At 41.3% G+C, this 24,756-nt stretch overlaps 1 protein-coding gene across 1 annotated transcript in view; it reads right to left on the reverse strand.

Annotated features, from left to right (window-relative positions):
* Positions 1–23,340, reverse strand: part of TG (thyroglobulin) — a 139,899-nt gene extending 116,559 nt beyond the window's left edge. The window contains exons 1-17 of the mRNA XM_048939555.1: positions 23,275–23,340; positions 22,132–22,285; positions 21,743–21,851; positions 20,732–20,829; positions 20,061–20,264; positions 19,624–19,783; positions 16,659–16,765; positions 15,481–15,624; positions 13,638–13,823; positions 9,677–10,741; positions 7,403–7,990; positions 6,363–6,605; positions 5,526–5,663; positions 4,896–4,973; positions 4,419–4,531; positions 3,836–3,947; positions 2,324–2,524 (exon numbers count right to left, since the gene is read on the reverse strand). Of these exons, the coding sequence (XP_048795512.1) occupies positions 2,324–2,524; positions 3,836–3,947; positions 4,419–4,531; positions 4,896–4,973; positions 5,526–5,663; positions 6,363–6,605; positions 7,403–7,990; positions 9,677–10,741; positions 13,638–13,823; positions 15,481–15,624; positions 16,659–16,765; positions 19,624–19,783; positions 20,061–20,264; positions 20,732–20,829; positions 21,743–21,851; positions 22,132–22,285; positions 23,275–23,340 (3,766 nt within the window). The remainder of the gene's footprint in view (positions 1–2,323; positions 2,525–3,835; positions 3,948–4,418; positions 4,532–4,895; positions 4,974–5,525; positions 5,664–6,362; positions 6,606–7,402; positions 7,991–9,676; positions 10,742–13,637; positions 13,824–15,480; positions 15,625–16,658; positions 16,766–19,623; positions 19,784–20,060; positions 20,265–20,731; positions 20,830–21,742; positions 21,852–22,131; positions 22,286–23,274) is intronic.
* Between the last annotated feature and the right edge of the window lie 1,416 nt (positions 23,341–24,756).

Genomic DNA, 24,756 nt, shown 5'->3' on the forward strand with positions numbered 1-24,756 from the left:
GCTCATTTATCTCTCTCTATAGATGTAGCTCCCTATATTATGATTATCAAGCCTTCACCATTTTGTCATTCCTCTGTTTCTACCTCAATTTCTTGGTCCAGGAGGAATGAGCCAGAATCAAATTGAATACTGATGCTGGTTTCACAGGTGTTTCTAAACATTTCCAGAAGGAAAGTATCTTCTCCAAAAATGGCTCTGTCTTCTCTATCTCCAGCCAGAGCTGTGGATGGCAGGCATAGGGATGGGAGGTGTACGTGGGGACTGCCAGGATACTTGGCATCAGCTCTCTTGCATGTCAAATAGAAGTTGTTGAATTCTGTTGCTGATGGAAATGATTAATCTAATGAAAACTACATTGTAAGAACTGGGCACTCAAAAGTTATTACTTGGTGTTTACAGCCGTCTGTTCTGATGCTGGAGGAGACATTGATTGTATTCTCCCACCACAACAGCTTCTTTCACTGATTGAGAAGATCTCCAAGATGGTGAAAGAATACTCTTTCCATTTCACAGAATAGTTATTAGTGGATTCCAAACTGAGTAGGTTGAGGGGGAAAATAATTTGTTCTTAATTTTATACCATTACTAAGTTGTCTAGCATGAAAAATTCTATTGATTTTTCAAAATCCAGGAAAATTACTGAAGTTTATTTCAATGGTATTTTTACATAGAAAATAACAAACAGTTCCCCAGGTTTCCAATATATTCTTTAAGCAATTATTTCTCAGCTCAGTCTTTCAAAAATGGAAGATCATTAATCATTCAGTCACTGTTTCCTCTATGAAAACTACAGTATTTCAGGATTCCAAGAAATATCAAATGTGCAACCAAAATCCAGAAAATCAGAGCCATATCCCAGGGTACATTTAAACATTCTTTATCGTATCCTTCAGAACTTAGCAGGAAATCCAGAAAATGATCTTATGTGAAGATAAAGAGATATAAAGGACTTTGCATTTACAACTAATTCTGACTTCTCTGGCCTACTGCAAGCTCCTCCACTTTTTATGTTCACCTTCAGAGTCTATCAGAAAATCAGTTTGCACTACTGAGTGCTGTGCACCATGTTGAGTTCCTCCAGCTGGTCCAAACAAAACAATAAACAAATATTATGCAGTCCAGTGTCAGAAATCCTAGCCCATAACCTGAAAGCAAGATGGCAGCAATATATTTATTAGACCAATAAGCTCTGCTTCTCTGAGTAGCTATAAAGATGCACATAACTATAGCACACTAGCTCTGGAATTCATTTCTTCAGAGCCTAGTTAAGCATCTCTAGATAGCACCACACTGCTTGGGGCAGAAAAAGCCCCGTGATTTCCTCGTGTCTTCTCAAATGATCCTATTCTCAAAGCTGTCTGCTGGTATAAGAGATTCCAAATGAAATGATGTAGCTGGTTTCCAAATTGGCAGAGAAGTTACCTGATTGATTATTGTATCAATTATGAAAATGCTTTACAGCTAGTTGGGCTGACACAGCATGGTGGGCACATTTTTTCTCGTTATATAGCAGAATCTCTAAAGGATACCTAAGCAATTTATTGTTATGGGGACTAATTTTCTAAAACCTACCAACAGCTCTCATTAAAAAAAACAAACAATGAATGAACTATGGAAACTGTGGTGTCCTGCAGGCGCTGGCTCTGAAGTTGAAGGTTTTCTTTTTTCATCTCTAATTTCAACTAATCATTGCACTTTGGATAATGGCCTTATAGAAATCTTAATTTGTTTAGCTTATTTCAGTGTTGGGAAGATGTTTGAAGACAATAGGTAATAGAATTTATCCAAATGTCTCCCACTTGGACATCTCACTGGAAACCATGAATGAAATCCAGTACTTCACAGCTCTAATAATGTCAGAAATACTCTGCAAATATGTAGTGTTTTGGCACATCCTTTCCACAATTCTGATTACTAGCCAGCAGTAGGAATGGCAGAAGCATACATTTTTTAAATTTTATTTTAGTCAGTTGGATGGTTTTTAATCCCAGAGGCAGCTCAGACTGGAACTGGTTCAAGTTTGCAGCAGCCTATTCAGATTGACTTCTTAGCTTAGCTTAACAGCTCTTAGATTTAACCAATTTTATGAATTAGGAGGAGTCAAAGATTCGTTCCCTTCTTCTTTCTCCTGACAAAGCACTTGAGGAAAATGGGACACTATGTCCAGGTAGCTCAGAAGTCTACTATAACACAAAGATGATCATACCACCTGAGCAAAAATCTCTCTAACAGTCTGAAAAAAGAAGCTTAAACATAACAAAATACTAGTAAAATGTAGTTTTGGCTCAGGTTCCAGAGTCGAACTTGCAGAGCAGCAACTCACTTTCACATGCAGGTCTTCCTCCGCTTACTCGTGTCCCAGGTACCTCTTCTCCATTGTCAAACACACACCAGCAGCTTTCTTCATCCTGGGTGCACTGCACAGGTGAGAATATCCCACTGGGCTCTTCACATTTTGGAATGTAACCCTTCCCAGCTTCTCGTAAACTAGTTCTCAACTCCAACATATTACAGAAACTAGGACCTTTAAAGAGAGAAAGATTGTTGCAAGATGCAGAACAGAAGACAAACTGATCATCTGAAAAATAGAATACAGCAATAACTTATTTAGAAATATGTGTAATTTTAGATGCACTAGACAACATACACTTTTTTCCTAAAGATTGTAGTGCATGTTGTATGAATTTGTACCACGAAACTGGTGGAAAAAAAGTAAAAGATATGATAAGAATATTTAATAATGTTACAACATAACCTCACACATATGCTTTTATAAACAGCAATTGTTATTATTTCTCACAAATAAACAAAACAGTGATGTGTGCTTGAGGAACAGTCCAAACCCAAGAAGATCCAAAACATTCACCCCAATAAAATTGATATTCACTAATTTTGTTAATCCACAAGTGTTGGAGTAAATTTGGGTAGTGATTCAGGTAACAAATATTCAACTACTATTTCTTCAGGCAACACAGTTACTTATCTCCCATCTGGTATGCTGCACATCTACAACCAGACTTCTATCAGTAGGTTATCTATAAGAAGAGCTGAGCAGACTTGCTGGGTCAGACCAAGGCACTAATTTGCTATCCCATCCTCAGCAATTATCTGCTCTTGACATGGATGTTCTGGTAGAAATTTTGCTTGAAGCCTGAAGATTATTCTCCCAAATTTTCTATGGGAGATGGAAATCAGAAAATCACTAGCTGGGGAACTGAAGAAAGAAACACAGAGCAGAGCCAGGGGATTAACTCCTACTGGGCATCTCAATTTCTCTGCGCAGGGTTTCTCCAGCCTTTTGGAGGAATTTTCACAGAATCACAGAATCCTAGGATAAGATCTCCCATCTCTGATGAGAGCTCAACAGTTCTACCCTTATTTGAAGAACAACCTCTATCTCTATTTGGAGACAACATAAAGATAATATAGATTTAATCACTCTGCACAGAGCAGTCAAGGACCATGTTAAATGGACTCAAAGCTGTGATTCTGTTGCTCTCCTACTGCATGTCGTTCAGCTCCTACAGCTCAGAATTCATCCTGAAAACTCATGAGCCTGCAAACTTTTCTGCAGTGGCATGAATATAAAGAGAACATAGGTTATTAATCAGTTTTTGAACACTGGTTTGTTTCCTGTTATGAAAGTAAATGGTAACTATTTTCAGCTATCCTCTCAAAGACTGTACTTGCATGAACTTATCATTGAGGAGTCCAACCATAAGACCTCTGTATTTCCATGGGAATCATTCCAAAAAGGAAAGTACAGAAGTACACATGCAGCAAAGCATGAGACATTACCAGTGCCATCACAGCCTGTGGGTAAAACATTACTCACACTCAGGATTGCCATCTGAATCTTTGTTGCCAGGCTGAAATACTTCTCCTGACTCAGGATCTACACACCAAGTATTTGCAGAAGATCTCTGTAGCACGGTGTATTCTCCTGTCTAAGAAATACCAATTACATGTCATTGCAGAGCAACGTATACTAACACAGACACACTAGCATTCATATCCCAAAAGCCTGGTTAAAATATTTGGTTATATTTACTTTTGTCCTTTAATGCATGTTAAGAAGAAAAACAAAATACTAAAATACTCATATCAGGTCCTGAGAGGAGCAGTACGTAGACTGAAAGCTCACTGGGATTAACTTCTGGTATGACCTTGGTTTGAAATTTCTTTCCTTCCCCAGCTCAGGGCTCTACATCACTCGCTGGCAAATTTCAAGAGCATCGTGGACTGATTTATGGAGGGAAAACCTCCCTTTTGTTTTGTTGAACCCTTTTCATTCAGCTTAATAAGAATGCACAAAGGGACACTTAGTGAGCTTCTACTGAATCTCTGTGGGTACTTAGCATGGTTGTAGCAAAACCAGGAAGATTTTGATACACCTTTCCTCAGCCACACTAAATTACCTCAAGGCAGTAGGGGACAAACAGATCAGTTGCAGAGGCATCCAGCTTTGAGCCACTCTGTCTCCAGTTGGAGATTAAGGCATTGGCTCGAGATCTCTGGCATGACGTCTGACCTGCAAGAGGGAGAACATACATATGCATGCTAAAGTAAAATGAAGTTCTCAGACCCAACATAGAGAAAGGGGCACGCCTCCATCTCCTTTGCTTATCTACATGAGGCTTTGCTGCAGTGTCAGGCAGGGGACATCTGATCACTGTCAGGTAACAACAGTAGGGGGTCAATTCCCAAATCATGAGAGCCAAATTCATACATAATGAAATAAAAGACATGAGCAAAATCAAACACAAAGGTCTCCTTTCTCTTACACTGGTTAAAAACAAGCCTCTCTTCATACATAGCATGCTAGAATTTTCAATAAAAATTAAAACTTTTAAGAATAGGTAAGCACAGACACTTAAGAAGAAAAGCCAACTGACATTTGGGACGTTCCGCTGAGCGTGAAACCAAGGAATCCATAACATAGCGTCCTCTTTCATCCACACACCAGCAATGACCTGCCCAGGGAAGAAAAACAGATTTACTGTGGACACTGTATTGCAGTATTCCTGTTTAAATTTGTTGCATTCCTGGAGGATTTTGACTCACTGCATCACCACAGGAAGTGGTCACTAAGCTGCAGACACAGTTAATTCTGATTTCCAGAGAAAAATAGACCATACTTCTGAGCAGCACTGAGAATGGAAACTTAGCACCTCTGGTAAGAACCTTCTATTGCAAATTGTACAGTATAACATCTGTTCCCAGCAATTTCCTGTAATGCATAGATTTGCTGAGCGTGTACTCCATCTTGTTGCCTTGATCATTAACAAATCATTAGCAGAAGCATTAAACAATTGCTGATTCTTGAGTTTACCTCTGAGGAACACTTCTAGCAGCGAGCAACTGAACATTGATTTTTGAAACCTGATGAACTGTCACTTGAGTCACTCATTCCAATCAATTTTTCACCCATCATATAGCTCACCTATCCACCTCCTTCTGGTTTGGCTACAAGAATACAGGTTTTCTACTTTTTAAATTAGAGTATTTTGTGAGGGGCAGCTCACCTGTGCTCTCATAGCATTGAGTTGGCTCCCAGTTTCCCAGGCCATCACACTGTGGGATGTAGGGATGAAATCCCAGCTGCGTAGCTTCTCCAGCAAAACCTTTCAATGTAAAGTGATTCTGCCAGTAGAAATGCAAGACTGTAAAATATGAGTAAGAGAAAGACATTGGTGGCCAAAACAAGAAAAGATATTTTAAAAGTACGTATTTGCAAACACTGAAGCTAGATAGAGTACCCATATCTTAACTATGCAAGGTGTCATACATATCAAAGAATCATTAAATGGCTTAGGTTGGAGGGGACCTTACAGACCATTTATTTGTAACATCCCGCCATGGGCCAGTTGCCACCCACTAGACCAGGTTGCCTTGGGCTCCAACCAACCTGGCCCTGAACACCTCCATGGATGGGGCATCCACAGCTTTTCCAGACAGCCTGTTCCAATGCCATATCACCCTCTCAGTAAAAAATGTGTTCCTAATATACAACCTAAATCCCTCACTTTTAGTTTAAAGCCAATCTCTCTTGTCTTATCACTAGCAGACTGTGTAAAGAGTTGGTCCCCCTCCTGCTTGTAAGTTCCCTTCAAGTACTGGAAGGCTGCAATGAGGTCTCCTTGGAGCCTTCTCTTCTCCAAGCTAAGCAAGCCCAACTCCCTCAACTTTTCTTCATACAAGACAATTGAAATCAGCTCTTGGGTTAGGTTAATTGACCATTAGGCAACATTTGCTGAGTTGCTCTCGTCTTTCAGCAAAGTTGAATTTGCCATACAGCACTCTTGCACAGATCCTAGACTTAATCCTTTTAATTCAAAGTCCTCATCTCCCTCTCCCCCCACCTGATAGTGCAGCCAGCTGGAGAGCATAGTCACTGCCTGATAACAACTTCTCAGAGATCATCATCTCTGATTCGTAGGGCCGAGTAGAACGTAGGAGGTCACTGTCCATGAGCTGCATTCCCTTTGCCATCAAGAAGCTCTCTCCAAAAGGGAAGTGGGAAGTGTTTGAGGCTCGAATTAGTTGCTCTGTCTCCTCTATAAATTTCACAGTTTCTTGCTGAATACTTTGACATATACCAGGACCTGTAGAAAGCAGAGGGAAGTTGAGCTGTTCTTTCCAGACATCTACAGACTTGGATAGTTGGCAGTTAAACACACTGAAACAATGAAACAGTTTAGTGGAAGCTTTTCTGCTAAAATAACTCTGCTAATCTCTTTTATTATATTTCTCTTCTGCCCACAGAACTGGTTTCTTCACCACTCCTTGCCCACTCTTTCTTCCAGCTGGAAAATTACTACGTGATATGAATGGTTTATGGTTTCAACAACTCCATTTATAATCTAGTCTGCTGGAAATAACTCCAATGAAGGATCAACAGCTCTGGTGGAGATGCTCTAAACAGAGGGCTTACCAAATATCAGTGATGGCCTCACTCTTATCCTGTTGGACTTCTAGGGCATACCTGTTACTCTTGACTGAATAACAGGAAACAGTGAATAAAATTCCTCCTCTATAGTGTTAAGGCATTCTTGGAAGTCCTTTACATCAGTTAGTTTAACAGTCAATTTTCCCTACGAGTCTTCACAGAGTGCTTCTAGGTTTGCAGTATCCTTTGGTATCTGGATAAGCACCTTGCAGTATATAACTACACTCCCTGATATAGGACTTCATTTATCCATATTGCCAAAGAAGAGAGACCATTTATTTTCCAAAAATGAGTTTTCTCTCCTCAGGTGGTCAGTGATAATGGCACTATCAATAATCTTTCCCTAGCCCATTATCTCCTACTTCACTGCGCATGAAAGGAATTTTTCTCTTGTGGTATAAAATCAAAGACCAGAAAAACGTCTATTTGTATGCCAGCAATTCTGTTACTTACATGTCGGTACCTGGTTCGCTTCTGCCCTTGTTCCTTGCAGTTCTTCCCCATTGCTGTTAACACACCAACAATCACGAAGCTCAAAGTGGCTTAATGGAGCACTGAAATCAGCATAGGCTCCTGGGTAATAGGTAAACTCCTCATTCAGAAGCTGCCAGAATGTGTATGGATCCAATAAAATGTTCTCAGATGCAGAGGTCAAATTTCCCTCCAGTACTTCAGGTGGAAGATCAGCAAAGGATGAGTATGAGGTGAAAGCTGGGAAGACATTCTGGTGCCCAGTCTCATACAAAGCTTCAATAAAACCTGAATAACCTTTGGAAGATGCATTTTTATATCCAGTTAGAATGTTCAACAGATTGGCAATGGGCAGAGTTTTGCCTTCATTGTTCTCTGTAATCCACCTTTCGTACCACTCAAAAGCTTGCTCAGGAGGACCATTGCACTGCACTTGCCTCCAGGCACCATCAGTATCACACTGGGGTAGGTAAATGCTGGAGAGTTGAGTCAGAGAACTTGGGTCTGACAACAGGAGCTTCAGAGTCTTTAGAAACTCCTGTCCAGCTGTGATTTGACAAGCACTGGGGCCTGAGGAAATGAAAAACATGCATAGCACATCTTATGAATGCAGAGAGGACATACAATACCTGCAACCTGAACATTCTCACTGTTATGCCATGAACACTATTACTGATGCTTCTCATTTGTCCCCAAAACAACATTTTTGGCCCATTATTAAGGGCAACCATTTCTGCTATGTTGGGCCAGAATAAGATTTTTAAAGGCGTATGAACCTTTAAAGGTGTATTCAGAAATTTAAACAAAATCTGATTAGATGCTTGTAGTTCTTACCAGGGAGACAGGAGTTTCATGCCCTAAACAGCTTCCTGAATCTGATCACATCAAGTAAGCATTTTCAGATGCACTAGAAAATCTGGTAGTCGATCTTTCTTCAGCCAGTCATTGCAAGATAAATGATGTGAATAGTAGGGTAATACTGACTTTATTTCCTCTTGAACTTTACCAGAATTTTCAGTCACATTGTCCTGTGTTTCTACTCTGCAATGAATGTCATAGCTGAATGTAAAAATGCCATCCTTCAGAATGCAGGTGTGAATGAGTTTTCTTTTGGAACATTTTTCTGCCACCTCCAGAGCCAAATCTCATTTTGCCATCCAGCAGTTCTACAAACATGGCAGAACACAGGAGCTCACCCCTTGCACACCACAGCATTATAAAACTGTTTATTTTTAGCTGCACTCCAGATGCACTGCTACAAATCAATCTCCTACCAACCTAGAACATGGTGATGAATTGGCCAGTACTTCTACAAACTGCTATTCAAAAGAGCTCCTTTTGTGTCTATATTGTATCATACGCTGGTTACTCTACTATTCCTCCCAATGCAAGAAACAGGATCTTCTCTTGGGCTGTTCCTCTTGTTGATGTGCTGTTTTCAGTTCACAGAACCATGAAAGACAAACAACCCTGGCCTACGGGGCTGGAACTTTATGATCTTTAATGTCCCTTCCAACCTAAGCCATTCCATGATTCTGTGTGCTTCCTTTTTCCTTTGTATTACATTAATAGAAGATTAAAAGAGGCACTTGATAGTCTGTAAGCAAGGCACAATACCAAAGTGTGCCTGACAAGTCATTTCTGACTCACTCATTTCTGATCTGTCTATACAGTCATTATGAGAAATCAATTAGCTTTTGTATATATCTTTTATGTTTGGTCTCCTATGATGGTCTACCAAGTTAAAGATACACTCCTAAGCCAAAAGAAGCTCATGGTTTAAAGCATTAAATCACTTCAGCTCTCAGGACAAGAATGAGGCAGTGCTACACAAGTTACTTTGTCCTGAAAGCAGAAGAGGTTTTCACTTGGCTAGGGGCATACAGATGCTCTGTGTCTCATGGGTATTGGAGATGTTATGCACACTATACTACATATTTAAGTAGAGACAGATGTCAGTGGCACATAACAAGATCTCAGGCTATCTGCTGTGAGTATACCTGTCTTACATACTGAAAGAAAAAGGGACTGTCTCCCTTAGACTTAGGATACCAAGTTTAAATACACTTTATTTCCCTTAATTCCCCTTCAACTGTAGGGATAACATTCTTTTGTGTTAGGGGACAATCATTTATACATTTTCAGAAACAACCAAATATGAAGAAATAAATCATGAAATTCCAACAAAGTAAAGAACTATCTTTAAATAGATATTCTAAATAGATACTTTTAAAATTCCCAATTCCCAGAACTTACATTTTATGGGTTTTCCAATATTTCCTCTTATTCCTGGAATAGTCTTTCCATTCAAATCAACACAGAAGCAATTTGTCCCGTAACACTGAAGTGGCAGAAAGTCGCCATTCTTGGTACAAGAGGGAATAAAAAGATCTGATCCTGCAGACAGGCTTTGTTTCAGGTTCTGCAAGTTTCTCCTTTGCTTCTCACAATCAGAGGGACACCTTGGACGTTCACCTTGAACTCTTGAGCCTGGTACTTCTTTACCTGAAGTGTCCAAGCACCAGCACTCTCCTGCATAGCACTGAACTTCCTCATACCTCCCCTCCTTGGTGCACGTTGGAACAAACAGGTCCCTTGTCTCCTCACCACAGTCTTTGGATCCCAGTGCTAGTTTCACCACTTCACCTAAATCTTCAGCAATGCTTCTGGGGACAGAAATCACTTGTTGAAGGAAAGTAAAGAACTCTGGAAGTTCCAGGACAGAGGAAAGGAATTTAATCATATTCTGATTGTCCTGAAGAGTTACTGTGCGGCCAAAGCTGTCTACAAGAGCTTGACTCAAAATGGAGCTCTCCTTTGATATTTCCAATGGAAAGGCCACAGCTGACTGCAGAAGGCCTTGGCTACTATTCCTCTCAGTTGCATCTTCCTGCGTGAAAAACTGCCCAATGCTGTATTTGCCACTAGTGCCAAGTGCCCCAGTGAAGTTAAACTGGATCATATTCTTCAAGAACTTTCCTCCAAAGAGGTTTTCTTGGAAGCGTTTTGGATTGGCAGTAAATCGCAATGCCACTTGAGCCAGTTCCCTTGATGGGAACATTCCTGAGATGGCTTCACTAAGGATGGATTCTAGCCCAGGAATCTGGCTGGCATATGGACTTTGCACGATTGGAGATGACAATCCAGAGTCCAGAAACAGCTCTTTGAAGGAGGGAGGGCAGGGTCTTGAGAAGCCAGCTCTTTTCTCTGACTGTACATCTGGTGTGGAAAATAAATCGGACTGGCTGAAGTACCCAGCAGGGCCATAAAAGATCCTTGACAAGGCCCGCTGTCTCTCAGAGATGCACGTTTGTTCTTCACCTAAAAAAAAAAAGGTAGAAAGTACAAATTCATGAAACTCCAAAACTTACTACTCTATAGATGCCTTTTAAGTAGTCCCAGTAAATGCTTCTGAGCATACTTTAACTTGCCTCTAGATCCCCAAATAAGCATCAGTCATACTGATAAAGAAATTTAAAATGTTGCTAAGCGTAATGTAGAAATGAACTTTTCCATTCAAGACAAACATCTTTCATTGTGTCTGAATTTACTGTTCTTGGTCTTTTTTTTTTTTTTTTTGTGTTATATTATTTTCCAGTGCAAATCCTCACTCCAACCTTTATGGCTGAAACTATAAGTAGTCCTTTTCAAATACATTAATACTTTGACAGGAGGTCTACTTCTAATAAAAATTACACTTGATTCAGATGCAATATGTGGACAAGAGAAAGGGAAATAGATTACAGTAAAGAAGGAAAGAGTCGTTTTAATGAGTGCTCACTAATGAGAAATGTATGGATGTTTCCTACCTGGATCTTTATAGTTTCATAGTGAAGAATTCAGTACATGAGTTTAGAAAATGAATTGTTAAAATTGGCAGTAATGGAGTGCCAACGACCAGATGGCATTCAAAATTGGGCTCTAAATGAGAGAATAAAACATAAAACTTCAACAAAAGTAAACATCAGGGATCTGAGGGTACCAACAGATCCTAGCATTGCTGGCTACCCACATCTCAAGTGAGCTATGTCACAGGTGCCTCTATCCAGTCAAGTCTCTGTACATTCATACGCAGACAGTAATGGCAATAAGTCACTCTGCACACATCCCTGATGAAGGATCTCTGAAAAAAAAAATCACTTAACGCTCAAAAGAAAGAAGAAAAATGAAAGACTTTGTAGTTATAAAGACTCAAGCAAGAAGTAGAGCACATAACTATGATTATGAAACATATTACTAGAGGATTCTAGGAAGGATAAAAGTTTAAAGAGGAACAAGACAAATACTTGGAAGGTGACTCCTTCTTACTCTTTGTCCCTAAAAACGACTGCAGACACCATTGGAGACAAGACAGTGAACAAAGAGATTTTGTATGATATAACATTTCTTAGGATGCCTCCACCTCCACCTGCATTTCCATCTCTATTCTGCACCCCCATCCCCATTCCTCATGCATTTCATTTTCAGGCAATATTATAAAACTAACAGTGCTATCAGTGAGGACAGAAGCTAGAAATCCTAAAGCTGCTCAAATAAGTTAGCAAGTAATCCGAGGCTCTGTGACCAGCATCTTTCTCACTCCTCCTTTTAGAACCTTTGCTCTGTGCCGTAGTTCTTGGCATGGGCTTAGAGTCCATCACAGTGCTTCCTTTGTAAAGGCATTTTCTGTAGGATGGACCCCTCCTGCGTTCAGTGCTAGCTCTTGGTAACAGGGATGAAGAACACTCCTCTAGGGACCAATAAGTTAGTGTAAGCCACAATCCCCAAGTATGCTAATTGAAAGCAAATGTAGGAACACAGTTGTTAAATGCTCTGCCCTCCTACTCACTGTTGAATCAAAGTAAAATGATGAGGAATAAACAGAACAGCACTGCTGGGGTGAATTTACTGCAGGGTCTGAAAAGGAGTATGTTCCTATCCGAACTTCCTGTTACCTGTGTGACCTGAGGTGCTCCCCATACCTACATTTCTGCTTCCTCCAATGTGAGCAGTGCTGGGAATAACAGCAAAGAAATCACAAAGAAATAAAACAGAGCAGAGGAGATACGCACATGGCATGTAGCTGGCTGGCCAGAGACTCCAACTATATTCTCATGAAGTACCTTCTCGGGGTTAGCCTAAAAAACCTCCACAGAAATATTCCCTGCTTAAATTTCCTGAGTCTGCCAATAAAAGCTGCAAGCAGCCCCAAGTGATGCCCCCCGAAAAATTATCAGGAAAGCTCAGCAAAGCACATGTGAAGAGAAAACAACCAGCCCCAACATATGGTGAGGCCTCTCGGAGGCTTCCTTGCAATATCCTTGGTGATCAGCCTTGGAGGCATGAGAACATTTTCATTTTATTGTAAGCCTGTCTGTGCCTGGAGCATGCTGAGTAACTTGCAATCATTCCACCCAGGGTAGATTCCTGCTTTCTTTATCTGCGTGGTACCACTGCGTCTTGTAGGCAGAGAAATGAGCTTCCCCAAAGACATTGTGCCCCAGCCCTCTGGCACAATCCTGAACACTGAGGTAGCACACTTTGGAGCGAAGGTTTTTTAGCTTTCCTCCTCCCCTCCGGCCATTCAACATTTCTGCTGTCATTTCCATTTGGAGCACTGATTTGATGATGGATTCTTAATGAAATACCTCTCAAAGCACAAATTCAGACACCTTCTCTAAATAATTTTTGACAATTTTCATGGTCAAGTATGAAAGAAATATAGGAAAGAAAAAATTCAAATGAGAGAGACAGAAGTTCAGTAGCATATCACCAAAGCAACAGGGTAGCCCAAAACATCACCTTTGCTTACACTATGACAGATATTGATGGTTGGACTAGATGATCTTATACTGTCTTTCTGACCTTAATGATTCTATGATATTGAGCCTAGAATCTCCTAGAGTCAAGGGATAGGTTATCTCAATGTATGAAAAACTAAAAGGCTGAAGGCAGATCATAAAAGAAAATTAAACTAATACGGTATTTAATAATTCATTCAAATCTGTTTCTTAACAGCACTGATGTATTTGGATACCAGTTTATGAGCACCACAATCTGTCAAGACCTAAGAAGGGAATTGCTCCTTCATTTTTTTAATCATACACAAAATTCCCACAGTAGATGAAGAGTTTAGAGGATGAAGGTGAATGGGACCAGTTTGAACTGAAAGCATACATGGATAAGTGAGGCAGTGCTGCCTGCTAGCATTTTCCCCTTTTCCAAACCTTGCACATACCACAGGCTGGGGGCTGTCCTCGTCTCTTCGTGCCCTGCACCTCCTGCCCTTTGGTGTCCACGCACCAGCACTGTCCCCCCTGCTGGCACTGCATTGCTGTGTATCCCCCATCACTGTCACACGATGGGATGTAGGCATGCTGGTAGCGCTGGGCTGCATAACGTTCAACTTCACATTTTGAGGGGCCTAGAAGAAAAGAGGAGGAAAAGCTTAAGGTTTCAGAGCCATCTATGCTTGATTCAATCATTTGCTTATTTTTATCAAGCCTGGAGAAAAAAAAAAAAGGTTTAATTTCTTGAAACTTCAAGTACCAGCTCAAGACAGAAATTCTCCATCCTCTTTCACCCAAGTGAATCAATTCCATGGCTTTCTTCTGTAGATATTAATTTCTGAAAACTACATGAACCTCAACTCATTTTTCAGCCATTATCAAAGGAAGATGGTGGAGTAGCATCACTCACTCAGAGAGTTTTGGCCATTAATGCAAAAGAAAAGGTGGTCAGCAGAAACAAATGTGCAGCATGGGAGGCAGAGACACAAGCATGTCCAGTGCTTCCAGTGAGAATGAGGTACTGCTCCTGCAACAAGCTCCATATCTAATCGCAGGGATTTGTGCTGAGACCATCAATTTCTTTCATACCTCTGTGCAGGGAACAGAAGCCTCTGTTCCTGCCAAACTGGGCAGAATGGCAGTGAAGCACACTTTCTGATATGACTTACGGTCTTCTAACACCAGCCTCAGCTTCCAACAGAAGCTTTGCTCTTTTCTATAAAGATATAATCCCAAAGCCTAAACATTTCTCACTTTCCAGAGCATTTCCACTTTGCTCAACTATCAGGCTGAGGTAGTTACAGCATCACAACAGAACAAACCCTTCATCCATGGAGTCCGACAGCTTTCCTGGCAGCACATAATGTGTTTGGCTTCAGGTAGTGGTGTAAATCCTGGGTAATTCACCAGAGCACCACAGTCAGTGGCTAACGAGTGTGGTCACATCTCCATCTGGTGGCTGTTACAGCTTCATTCCTACTGAACCACCTCCATCTACAGGCACAGTCTGCTTCCCAGCACTGAGCATTGAGAGGGGGAAGATGCTTTCCAGACTTCCCAGAATGATAGCTTGTTGCAGAAATAGAAAAACTGTATGACCCACGTGGCTGGAAGACCTCCATTGGTATCTGACCAGTGACTCCTTAGTGAGGGTCAGATGCCAACATCAGAGGAGTTTGGATTGGAGGATGAAGAACCACACCAGGAGATACAAACTCTCCCCGACAAGGCAGTTCTGCAAGGCTCTGGTGCAAGGAAGGAGGCACCTTACTGCTTGCCCTGCAGAGCTCATTGCCCACCAGCAGGGAAGCTCTCCTCATTTGCCTGCCCGCCCCAGCGCAAAGATCGTCCCCAAGGGCAGATCCAGAAGCTCAGCTTTGCTGGCTCAGGCACTGCAACCTCATGTATAGTCTCATGGGGATGGAGAACGTTGTGGCCAGTGTAAGATCCTTCCTACTTCTGACTGTAGGATAGTAAGTTAAGAAGCATTTCCTCAGTCTTTTAAGTGTAATAAAACATCAGATCTACCTCCAGAATCTTGAAGAAAGACCTTTACAGAGTTCACTGGCTTTCAATTAACGCAAACCTCAAAAAAGCTTTCTTCATAGGTTAAAAACAATCTGATGCTAAGGATCTACAGCCTAGAGATTAAAAGTCAGCTTCAATGGAAGGATCTTGATTCTTACTATATGCTTAAGTGCAAGAGGCCATCAGAACAACTCTCCACAGTGGCAGCTGTCATATATAAACCCCAAAATTCTGTCTTGAGGGAGTCAGCTGGGCACTACTTACATCTGAAGCGGCCAGAGGTGGCCAGCTGGACTCCCAGGAAGCGCCGCTGCAGGATCCGATACATGCTGGTCTCTGTGAACGTACGGGCAGGCTCCAGTGCAGAGAAAATAGTGTCATAAACTTCATCGAGTAGCAGCTCCAGGCCTGGGAAATAGAGGTCTCATTTTAAGACAGCGGTCATCTGCTTTGCACTAGAGGAGCAGAACTGGAAATGTATTAGGAAAAAGAAAACCAGGCCTATAAACTGGCCCAAATGTGAACTTAGGCTTCATTACTCTAATGCAATGCACCACACAAGACGATGCTGAGTGCCCAGTCATCACTCATCTCCATCAACAAGGAACATCCAGTAACCAGCACTGGGCTGTGGTTGTGGTTCACTTTGCAGTAGAGACATTGAAACTATGCAATTATATCACTGATGATTCCAAAAAACAATTCCTGACCATTTTGGTTGACTAAATTAAGCAAATGAAAAGATATGCAGTAGCTCTTCTGAGTTTAGATTAGCTTAGTTTAGTGCAGATTTTAGGAGAACTTATACTCATGGGAATTAAATACTGAAGTTCTCATCTACCATGTAAATTTTAATCCATCACGTTCTGCATTTTTCCCAAGGGTTTTTGTTGTCATTTTTTAATTTTTTTAATTTTTATTTTATTTTTTTGCTTCAATTTTTTTAACAGAAATATCTAAGGAAGTGGATTTAGGAGCGTTCAACCTCCTCATTTATTTACATTGGAAAATAAAACTTTGCTCCGTAAAATCTCCCATCAACTACTAATATGCCTGAAAGGTAACCCGAGCCTATAAGAAAACAGGAAAAGATCATCAGAGCAAGAAGAAAATAGTTCAACTTCCATGTCTTTTTTATATTCCTCCACATTGGCCATTGGACACTGAATAGAATCCAGCCTTCTAAGATAGACAGAGGGTGGGATGCAAAAATCCTGTTCCAGCACCTTAAGGAGGGCAGGGTTGACTCTGTTTGCTGCTGGCTGGAGTCTCCAAAGAATGGGTTCACCTTGAGTGAAAGAATGTTATGAAAGTCATATCAACTGGTCTGTGTGTTTGCAAGAATGCACTCGGATGTCAAACGAAACTGAAGTCTGATACTTATTATTTGTGCTTTACTTGGGAATTAACACGGTGAAGCTGAGGTGTTGGGAGGCACTCACCGGTGTCTGCGAGCTCCCTCCCCAGGCTGTCCACACAGTAGCAGTACCCAGAGACCTCTGGGAATGTCTCCCGGAAGGAGCTGAAGGTTTGGAAAGCCGCTGGGAGCCTGGAAGGAAAAGCAGCCTCTTGTGAAGTGCCCAGGGAGGCCCACTGACAACAGCAACAAAGCATCTGCTGATTGGCTCAAAACCATGGGACAATCCTTTGATCTGCGTGTGTCGCCCAGACTCCAACATGATCCAAATCAGCACTCCAGTAGACTAACAAGTCTCCTGCGCTTTTTAACCAAGCACACTACAGTAAGATCTCCCTTCAGAAGATTCCTTATCCTTCCTATGCACATACCCAGCCTCCAGTATTCATTTCCAATTCTGTTCTCACCATCAAAAGCCTGTCAAAGAGAGTTGAATAGGCACATGTTGGCCTAATGTTATTACTACAGCCGTTCATTAGCTCCTTCCACAAATGCGCACAGCGTGGCTGAGGGCCTAAACAAACAGGTTGCTCCCTTTACCTCCATGCCATATAGGCTTTCTGCGCTGAACTAAGCATAAAAGCTGATAAAAACATCACTAACGTTTTTCATTCAGAGAGAATGATTCCATGGATTAAAGAGGAAAGGTTTCTAATGCATTACAAGTGAGACTAACTCCTACTTTTGGAGATCAAAGAAATGATATTTCCCAGTAGAATACTCTAGGAGTGACAACAGCCAGATTCCAGTATAGTAGTGGTTTAGGAAGGAAACTTAATAAGGTCAGAGTTGGAAGAAACATAATAAATGTGATCTTAACCAACAGACACTTTGGGGTTTCTGCAACCTACCAGACTATTTGCTGGACTGAGGCAATATGGCCAGTGGGACATTCTCACTACATTCCAAAACAACTGTTTTATTTTACAGAGACATATCTTAGCACTGAAATATGATAAAGGCCTCATGTCCCAGCCACATGTGGCTTATTTGGAAAAAAAACAGTAAAAGGAAATGGAATATTCTGCTCAAGGCATTCATAGAATGATGGAGTCAGAGTAGGTTTTAGCAAGGAAGGACACTTTGGCACCGTGATCAAGAAAAAGAAAGGTTGACAAGCACAAGAATTTTACAGCAAACCCATAATCTTCCATAATCTTAAAGAGATCAGAACTAGTTTCTATCTCAGTGCCACTCTACTGCAGCCTCAGGGCTGCTCTAATGTCTGCAGTCTGCAATGCACCTGAGAAACACTGTGGCAGTGGCCATGGCATCAAATTGCCAGAGTTCAAGAAGTACTTGGACAACACTCTGAGACACAGGGTTTGAATTTTGGGTGGTCCTATGCAGAGCCAGCAGTTGAACTTTTGGGTCCCCTCCAACTCAGGATATACTGTGATTCTGTTCTAAGACTATAATAGGGCAGAACCTCCACTGAACTGGGGTAAGACAGTGATCAAGGTCTTTAACCTGATGAAAGTTATAACAATAAAGTAAAAATTATTGATTTTTGGATTCTTGATCTCTTCCCAAAGTAATTGCCACAGGTTGTACTATACAGATACCTATCCTAGTTGGGCCTGAGCAGAGTCCGTATAAAAGAAGCAACAGTAGGAACTACAGGTGTAAGGTAGAAAATTTGGGTTTATCTTTCTTCCCAGAAGTCTTCCTCTTAGGAAAATCTTTTTTCCTTACTCTTTTCAGAATTCTCCATTATTTTATATGACACATTCCTTTATTCTGGAATAGTTGGAAAAGTGTGGGGAAGCCATTTACAAAGGGAATTAAGTGACACATAGATTTCAAAAATGAATTACTGGAACCAAAGTTATTCAGTTATTGGAACGTGAACGTGTTAAAACAGGGGTTTAATCTCTGCATTTGCCACAGTTCTTTGCTTTGGAACTTGTCGCTTCACCTCTATATTCTTGCTGGCTGCTTATAGAGCAGAATAGTTATATTCCACGCACGAATATGGTGAAAAATAAATATATTAACAACATAAGGTACTCCAATTAGACAGTAAAGGATTAAGTCTGTGCCATAATTAGAAAAAGAGACAGCTGGAAGTGAAATGGTTCTGGTATGATTATTTATACGGACACAGAAGTGCACAGTCCTGCACAGTCCTTTTCCAGACAAACCTCCCAATGGGAGCAAATACTAAAAAAGTATAATAAAGGAAAAATGTAAAAGAGATTCAAAATATATTAATTTAAGGCACTGCTTCATTCTCTGCAAACTGAGTCAAGGCAGAACAAGACATTACATTTACTCCACTGCCCTCCTCTGGAGAAACGTGCTGATTGCGATGCCCAGACAAGGGCACTTCTCAAGACCTCTTCCCTCTGCAGTTCCCTTTTCCCAGCCCTTATTTCTGTTTATGATCATTAATTCCCTATTCCTCCAAAGGACAAAGGCTTCCTGCTCCCACTGACAAGCATTTGGTCCAGCATTTTGAAATCTCCCCCAGCTTGCTCCAGTCACTGAAGCTGGTCTGTATGTCACACCCCTGTTTATCGCTTGCTTGCTCACCTGTATGAGTAACTCCAGCACTGTGTAAATGGACAAATGTCTTCCCAATGTCATGAGTAACTTGTTCTTTATGTGTTGCCACTTATCTCTCTGTCCTTCCGTACGGAATTATCTTTCATCTATACATCTGAATTTCACTCTTTCTGTTGCATCTGTCTCATCTACTGTTTTCTGCTTGTCTGAAAGGTCTCCATGGCTACTTTCCCAAATGCAGATCCCAGTGGTAATCACTACTGTGCAAAGTCACACTGAATACACTACAGGGATGGAATACAAAACTTCTGCAGAAGAACAAATTTAATTCACAGGAAAATGCTTTTTACTTGGACTATTCATTAGCGGGAAATAATATCAAACATAATCACAGCAAAAGGGCTGGGGAAAAAATGCAATAATATCCTTCCTTTAAGAGCTGTGCAGCACTGCCTCCCTGTTTTGGAAGCCTATGCTCTTACCTGTTATAATTATGAATGAGATCGAAAACCATCATGTCTGTCGTGTTGACAAACTTGCATTGGACAGGCAGAAACTCTCCATCTTCTGAGCACTGTGGTGGGCTCTTCTCCCCAACCCCATGCAGAATGCGGCGGTCTCGGATCTCACAGGCCCCTGGACCTAACAGGAAAAACAGTAATGTTTATTAGTGCTGAATGTCCTACAGACAATCCCATTGGAATTGGAAGTGGCCTAGATTCATTACGCTGAACACACTAACATAGGTGTCTCTTGTTCTCTCTATAGCCAAAGGAAAAGGACTTAATTGAAATTTCTCCATCCAATCTTCCATAGGATAAGTGTAGGCTACAGTGCCCAAAGTACTTATTTACCATCTTTCATTCACACCAAACCTTCCATCCATACTAAACTCACTGTTCTGTTGAATAGTACTTACATTGTGTTGGCTTTCCTCTCTGCCTGGTGCCATAAATCTCCATTCCTTCTTGGTCTACACACCAGCACTGACCCAGCTCCACGTCACACTGCACCACATCAAATGCCCCTGAGTCCAGGCACTGAGGGATGTAGGAGATGCTACTGCTGTTGATGTAGCCACTCACCAAGACTCTTTGTTTTTGCAGCTGGCAGAAGGATAAGCCTGCAGCACCAGAGAGGGACACTGTTAGAGGAAGTTATTTGTTGGATTCAGAATCATTTATTTTTAAACAACAACTGAATTTTCTGAGAGGGAAAACTTCTGATTTTGTCACCCAGGAGGCATCAAGACACTGATGGAGTTGATGTCATGGAAATTGGTATCCAGAAACCCACCACAGATAGGTTGAAGCTCTCCAATTCATTCATAAGTGAATATGATGAGTTAAAGTTTATATTTGATGTTATTTTGATCTTCATGAATACAGACCACCTGATACAGGAATATCAAGTTTCCATGACCATCCCTAAAGTAAGACTAGAACCTCCACTAGAAGGATTCAGTGAAAACAACAAAATAGAGTCCATCTAAGTCTAAATGCTCTTCGCTTCAACAGTTTAAATGTAGTCTTAAAACACTTTAAAAAAAAAAACCAACATTTTGAACAAAAATAAAAAGCTTTGACTTACAAGATAAAGGATATCCATTCTGTTTGCTGCCAGGTACCTCGATGCCATTCTCATCTACACACCAACAGGAAAGCCCATTCCTGCTGCACTGAACTGCCCTGAAGGAGAACATGAGTAACAGATTTATTCTGCTAACTCTGAAGTCCTCAGTCAGTGTGGGGCACAAGCCATGGCTAACAGGCTCAAGTACTTGCTACAAATAATAGAATCAGAAAGGACTGTATTGCTAAATCCTCCGGATCTACCTAATAGTTCAGTCTGGAGAAGTGGAGGCTCAGGAGAGACCTTATCACCCTCTACAACTCCCTGAAAGGAGGTTGTGGTGAGGTGGGGGTCAACATCTTCTCTCAGGTAACAGCAATAGCACAAGAGGGAATGGCCTTAAGTTGCACCAGAGGTGGTTCAGGTTGGATATTGGAAAGCTTTTCTTCTCTGAAAGAATGGTGAAGCATTGGAACAGGCTGGTGGAGTCACTGTCCCTGGAGGTGTTCAAGAAACATGTAGTTGTGGTACTCAGGGACACAGTTTAGGGGGCAATATTTGTGGATGGTTGGACTGGGTGATCTTGGAGTCTTTTCCAACCCTAAGGATCCTCTGATTCTATGATTAGTTCTTTTGCTATCTTGAGAAGAAACCCAACCACACGTCTTTAAGAAGTGTGGATAACTCCTCACGTCAACTTAGCACATATATGCCAGCAGGGACGTTGGTCACAGGTTTTGTGTTCACTGGTATGAATGGGAAGACATCAGCTGCATTACACAGTAATCTGCAGCAAGATTAGGTGGTTACTCTTGGATTCACCTATTAGCCTACAGATTAATTCCAGCAACAGGGAAGTCATTCAGGAGAGGCTGGATCTGCAACACGGCTCTATGAAGTCTCTTTAGCCTCTGAGTTCTTAGCCCTCCAGCCACTGATAGGGTGGCTCTTCAAAACTGAATCTAAAGATTTCTATAGCAATGAAAAGTTATGTAGTAAAACAGCAGAACTACAGCAAGGATGAGCTACCTGAACTGGCCATTTTCTGAGCATTGAGGGATGTAGGTTTCTCCTCCAGTAAAAGCCTTTTCCCTCTGAAGTTCGCATGGACGCAATGGCTGAGAATCTGTCTGGTACTCTGAAAACATCAAGAAGGTAAACGTTAAGTGTGATGTCACGATTAGCCTGTTCTTATCAACACCCTGTTAGCACCACTGAAGCACAGTGGAAGCCCAAGTTTATGAGTCCTCCCTGGTTATTTCCACACTGTGCCTTCTGTATGGGACAGCAGAGAAAGGCACAAAGCAAACAAGCAATGCTGCCAGGTGCAGGATAAGTATGTGATGGAGGTGCTCATGAGGCCTTTTCCCATGCCTGTATTTAATTAGATTCATCTCTGTTCTATACCAACGTGGTACCATTTTCTGGTACCCGAGTGGGAAGTACTGTGGGGGAAGATGTATCTGTGAGCAAGTCAGCAAAGAGTTTATCAGACTCCTTGATAGATCCTATCAGTGTGAAACCTTGGGAGTCTGGAGTGTAGGACAGAGAGCAAATGGTATCTGTTTGTGTCTAAGGGTAAACAGGAGGTTCTGTTTGTATGCATTGTTAATCTTATCACACTTAAGAAACCTTTCATCCTTTATCACTGTGTTTTGGGAGAAGCTAGACCAATCAACTGATTAGAGGGACAGGAATTCCTGGCTTGTAAGTGAATGGTATATAAGATGTATGTTGAACACAATAAGGGAGAACTATTCTGAGAACTATACTGATGCTGCAAGAAACTGTGAGAGCTCTCTAACTCGACTGAGCGATGACAGTTTACATCGTTTGTTGTAGTTACCTCCACAAAACAGCGCTTTCCTCAGCCAAGTCCGTTCCTCAGCAAGAGGGACATCACTATTTGCGTTTCTGAGTATTTGTTCTTTATTGAAACCCAATAAAGTTATAAATAAAGTTAAATAACAGGCACTATTCAATAAAAAGGAAAGGCATTTCTTCTTAACCAAAGGAAGACCTAAAAAGAATCAGTATCTAGCAGCTAGCATCAGACTGGCTCATATTAGGAGCTTCTCAATCTCTACCAGTACACGTGGTTAGCTGCTGAAGCCACCACTTGTTCCAGTCTGTTCTTAATGCAAACCAAATTTGTCTGCTGCTTTAAGAGAACAGTGAAATTTTGTAGGTTCTCTTTTACAGAACAGATTAAGTTGGTCTGAATTTATAGTAGTGCAAACACATCATAAGTTCTGAATTCTTTCCAATTTTCAGTGATTTAAATGATTTGAGCCACAGGTGCTTTCTGTGCACCTGAGAACTGTCAATCACTTTTTCTGTGAGTTCTACAGTGTCCCTTTAAGCCCATGTGAAATTGCCACAAGACTGTAAGGGATTTTATGTTAACTCAACTACAGCTGTCCACACGTAGACAATCCTCACATCCTTTCCATCTCAACTATGAGTGAGACAGTTGGTCTGAGGTGTGTGGAGGTCCCTTTGTGCAGCGCTTTGTACAGCTTGTTAAGGTACTTGAATTAAAACATTAGTGGATGACTTACACTGCTGCCTTCAGGACTATCAAACTCAAGATCTTTAAACAGATCAAAGAGAACTGATGATAACATTCAGACTATCCAATATCTTAAATTGAGAATAAAGCCTAAATTCAGTGATAAGACACAGAAATAGAAGACTTTCATCCCACCCTTTTCTGTACATGCTTCTTCTCTAGACCATCATATTTTCCAGAAAACTTTGTTTTTCCACCCAAATTTCAGATTTTACAAATTCAGACAATCTTGATAGTGTAGACATCCTCACAGTTTAGGATTTAACCTGGAGCCTAAATTCAGCCTGCCTGCACATCACACAACCACCATTTACATTTGCAATGTGCAAGACTCAAGTTCACTATTCAGTTGGTTGGAATAATGCACGAAGATCACTGGAGCAGACACTACTGTACATGAGCAAAGTAAAAGGACATACTCACCAAATATGTTGGCTGCTGCTATACTAATAAAGCACAGAAGGGTGCAAGCTGGGATGGAGCCCATCATGCAGTAGGACAGCTCCATCCCTCTGTGTCACTGAAGCATCCTGCACATTGCATGCAGCCTTCAACTGCCTTTTTATAGCAACCATAGCTCAGACAGGTTCACTTGTGTGCTGGTACACTGGGCATAGAATTGGGTGAGTGACGCATACGATGTTTCTGAGATAACTACAAGAGGTCCATTCACCTGGAACTGCCCTCATGGTTTCCGTCAGCAAGTTGTCACTGCTCTCCAAGGAGCACTACAAGGACCAGTCATCGGAAAGGAGAACAAACAGCAGTCACAGAGGCTGGCTTTGGACTTAGTCACATCAGCACACACATTAAGTACGCTGACATGGCCCCATGTCAGTTGCCACCTGTGCTGAGCTGCAAGTATTTGCTGGAATTGGTTGGAAGTAGCTTAGCTTCAGAGGCCTCATCCTCCAAGAAATATACGTGTGTAACAATTAAGCTGGTTAACAGAAGTCAATTTTGGAGAGTACTTATTACAACCAGGATGCTGAACCTAAAACACTTCAGAAATATTATTTACTTGACTGCAGAGTATCATGTCTTACCGATCCACCACTAATGACTGACAGCATTTACCTGCACCAAGAAGTACCAGAACTTGCTTTCATTTATGAAAAGCTAGCTGGACAACCAGGCCCAGAAGAATTAGCTTAATACTAACAGAAGTACACCTCTGAGGTTGGACTTGGTCTGATTTCAGTAAAAAAAGTGACATCAGCACTCTTATTTGTGATTTCTGGGTATGGAATAGTCCAGCAACAAGTCCAATACCTTCTTACCAACCAAGACAGCACCTGTGGTAGCGGTGACTTAAGTACCTTTGAGATTGGGCTGTAAACCTCTTTAAGTCCTACAGCACAGGTATCCAACCTTTGGCTTGCCTGGGCTATATTGTGTGAAGAACCACAGGGAGTCACTGTACCTGCAAGATGCTGTCCTTGCGTTCAAGGAATGTGTAGATGTGGCACTC

Source organism: Lagopus muta, chromosome 3 (assembly GCF_023343835.1).
Source record: "Lagopus muta isolate bLagMut1 chromosome 3, bLagMut1 primary, whole genome shotgun sequence".
Lineage (NCBI taxonomy): Eukaryota > Metazoa > Chordata > Aves > Galliformes > Phasianidae > Lagopus > Lagopus muta.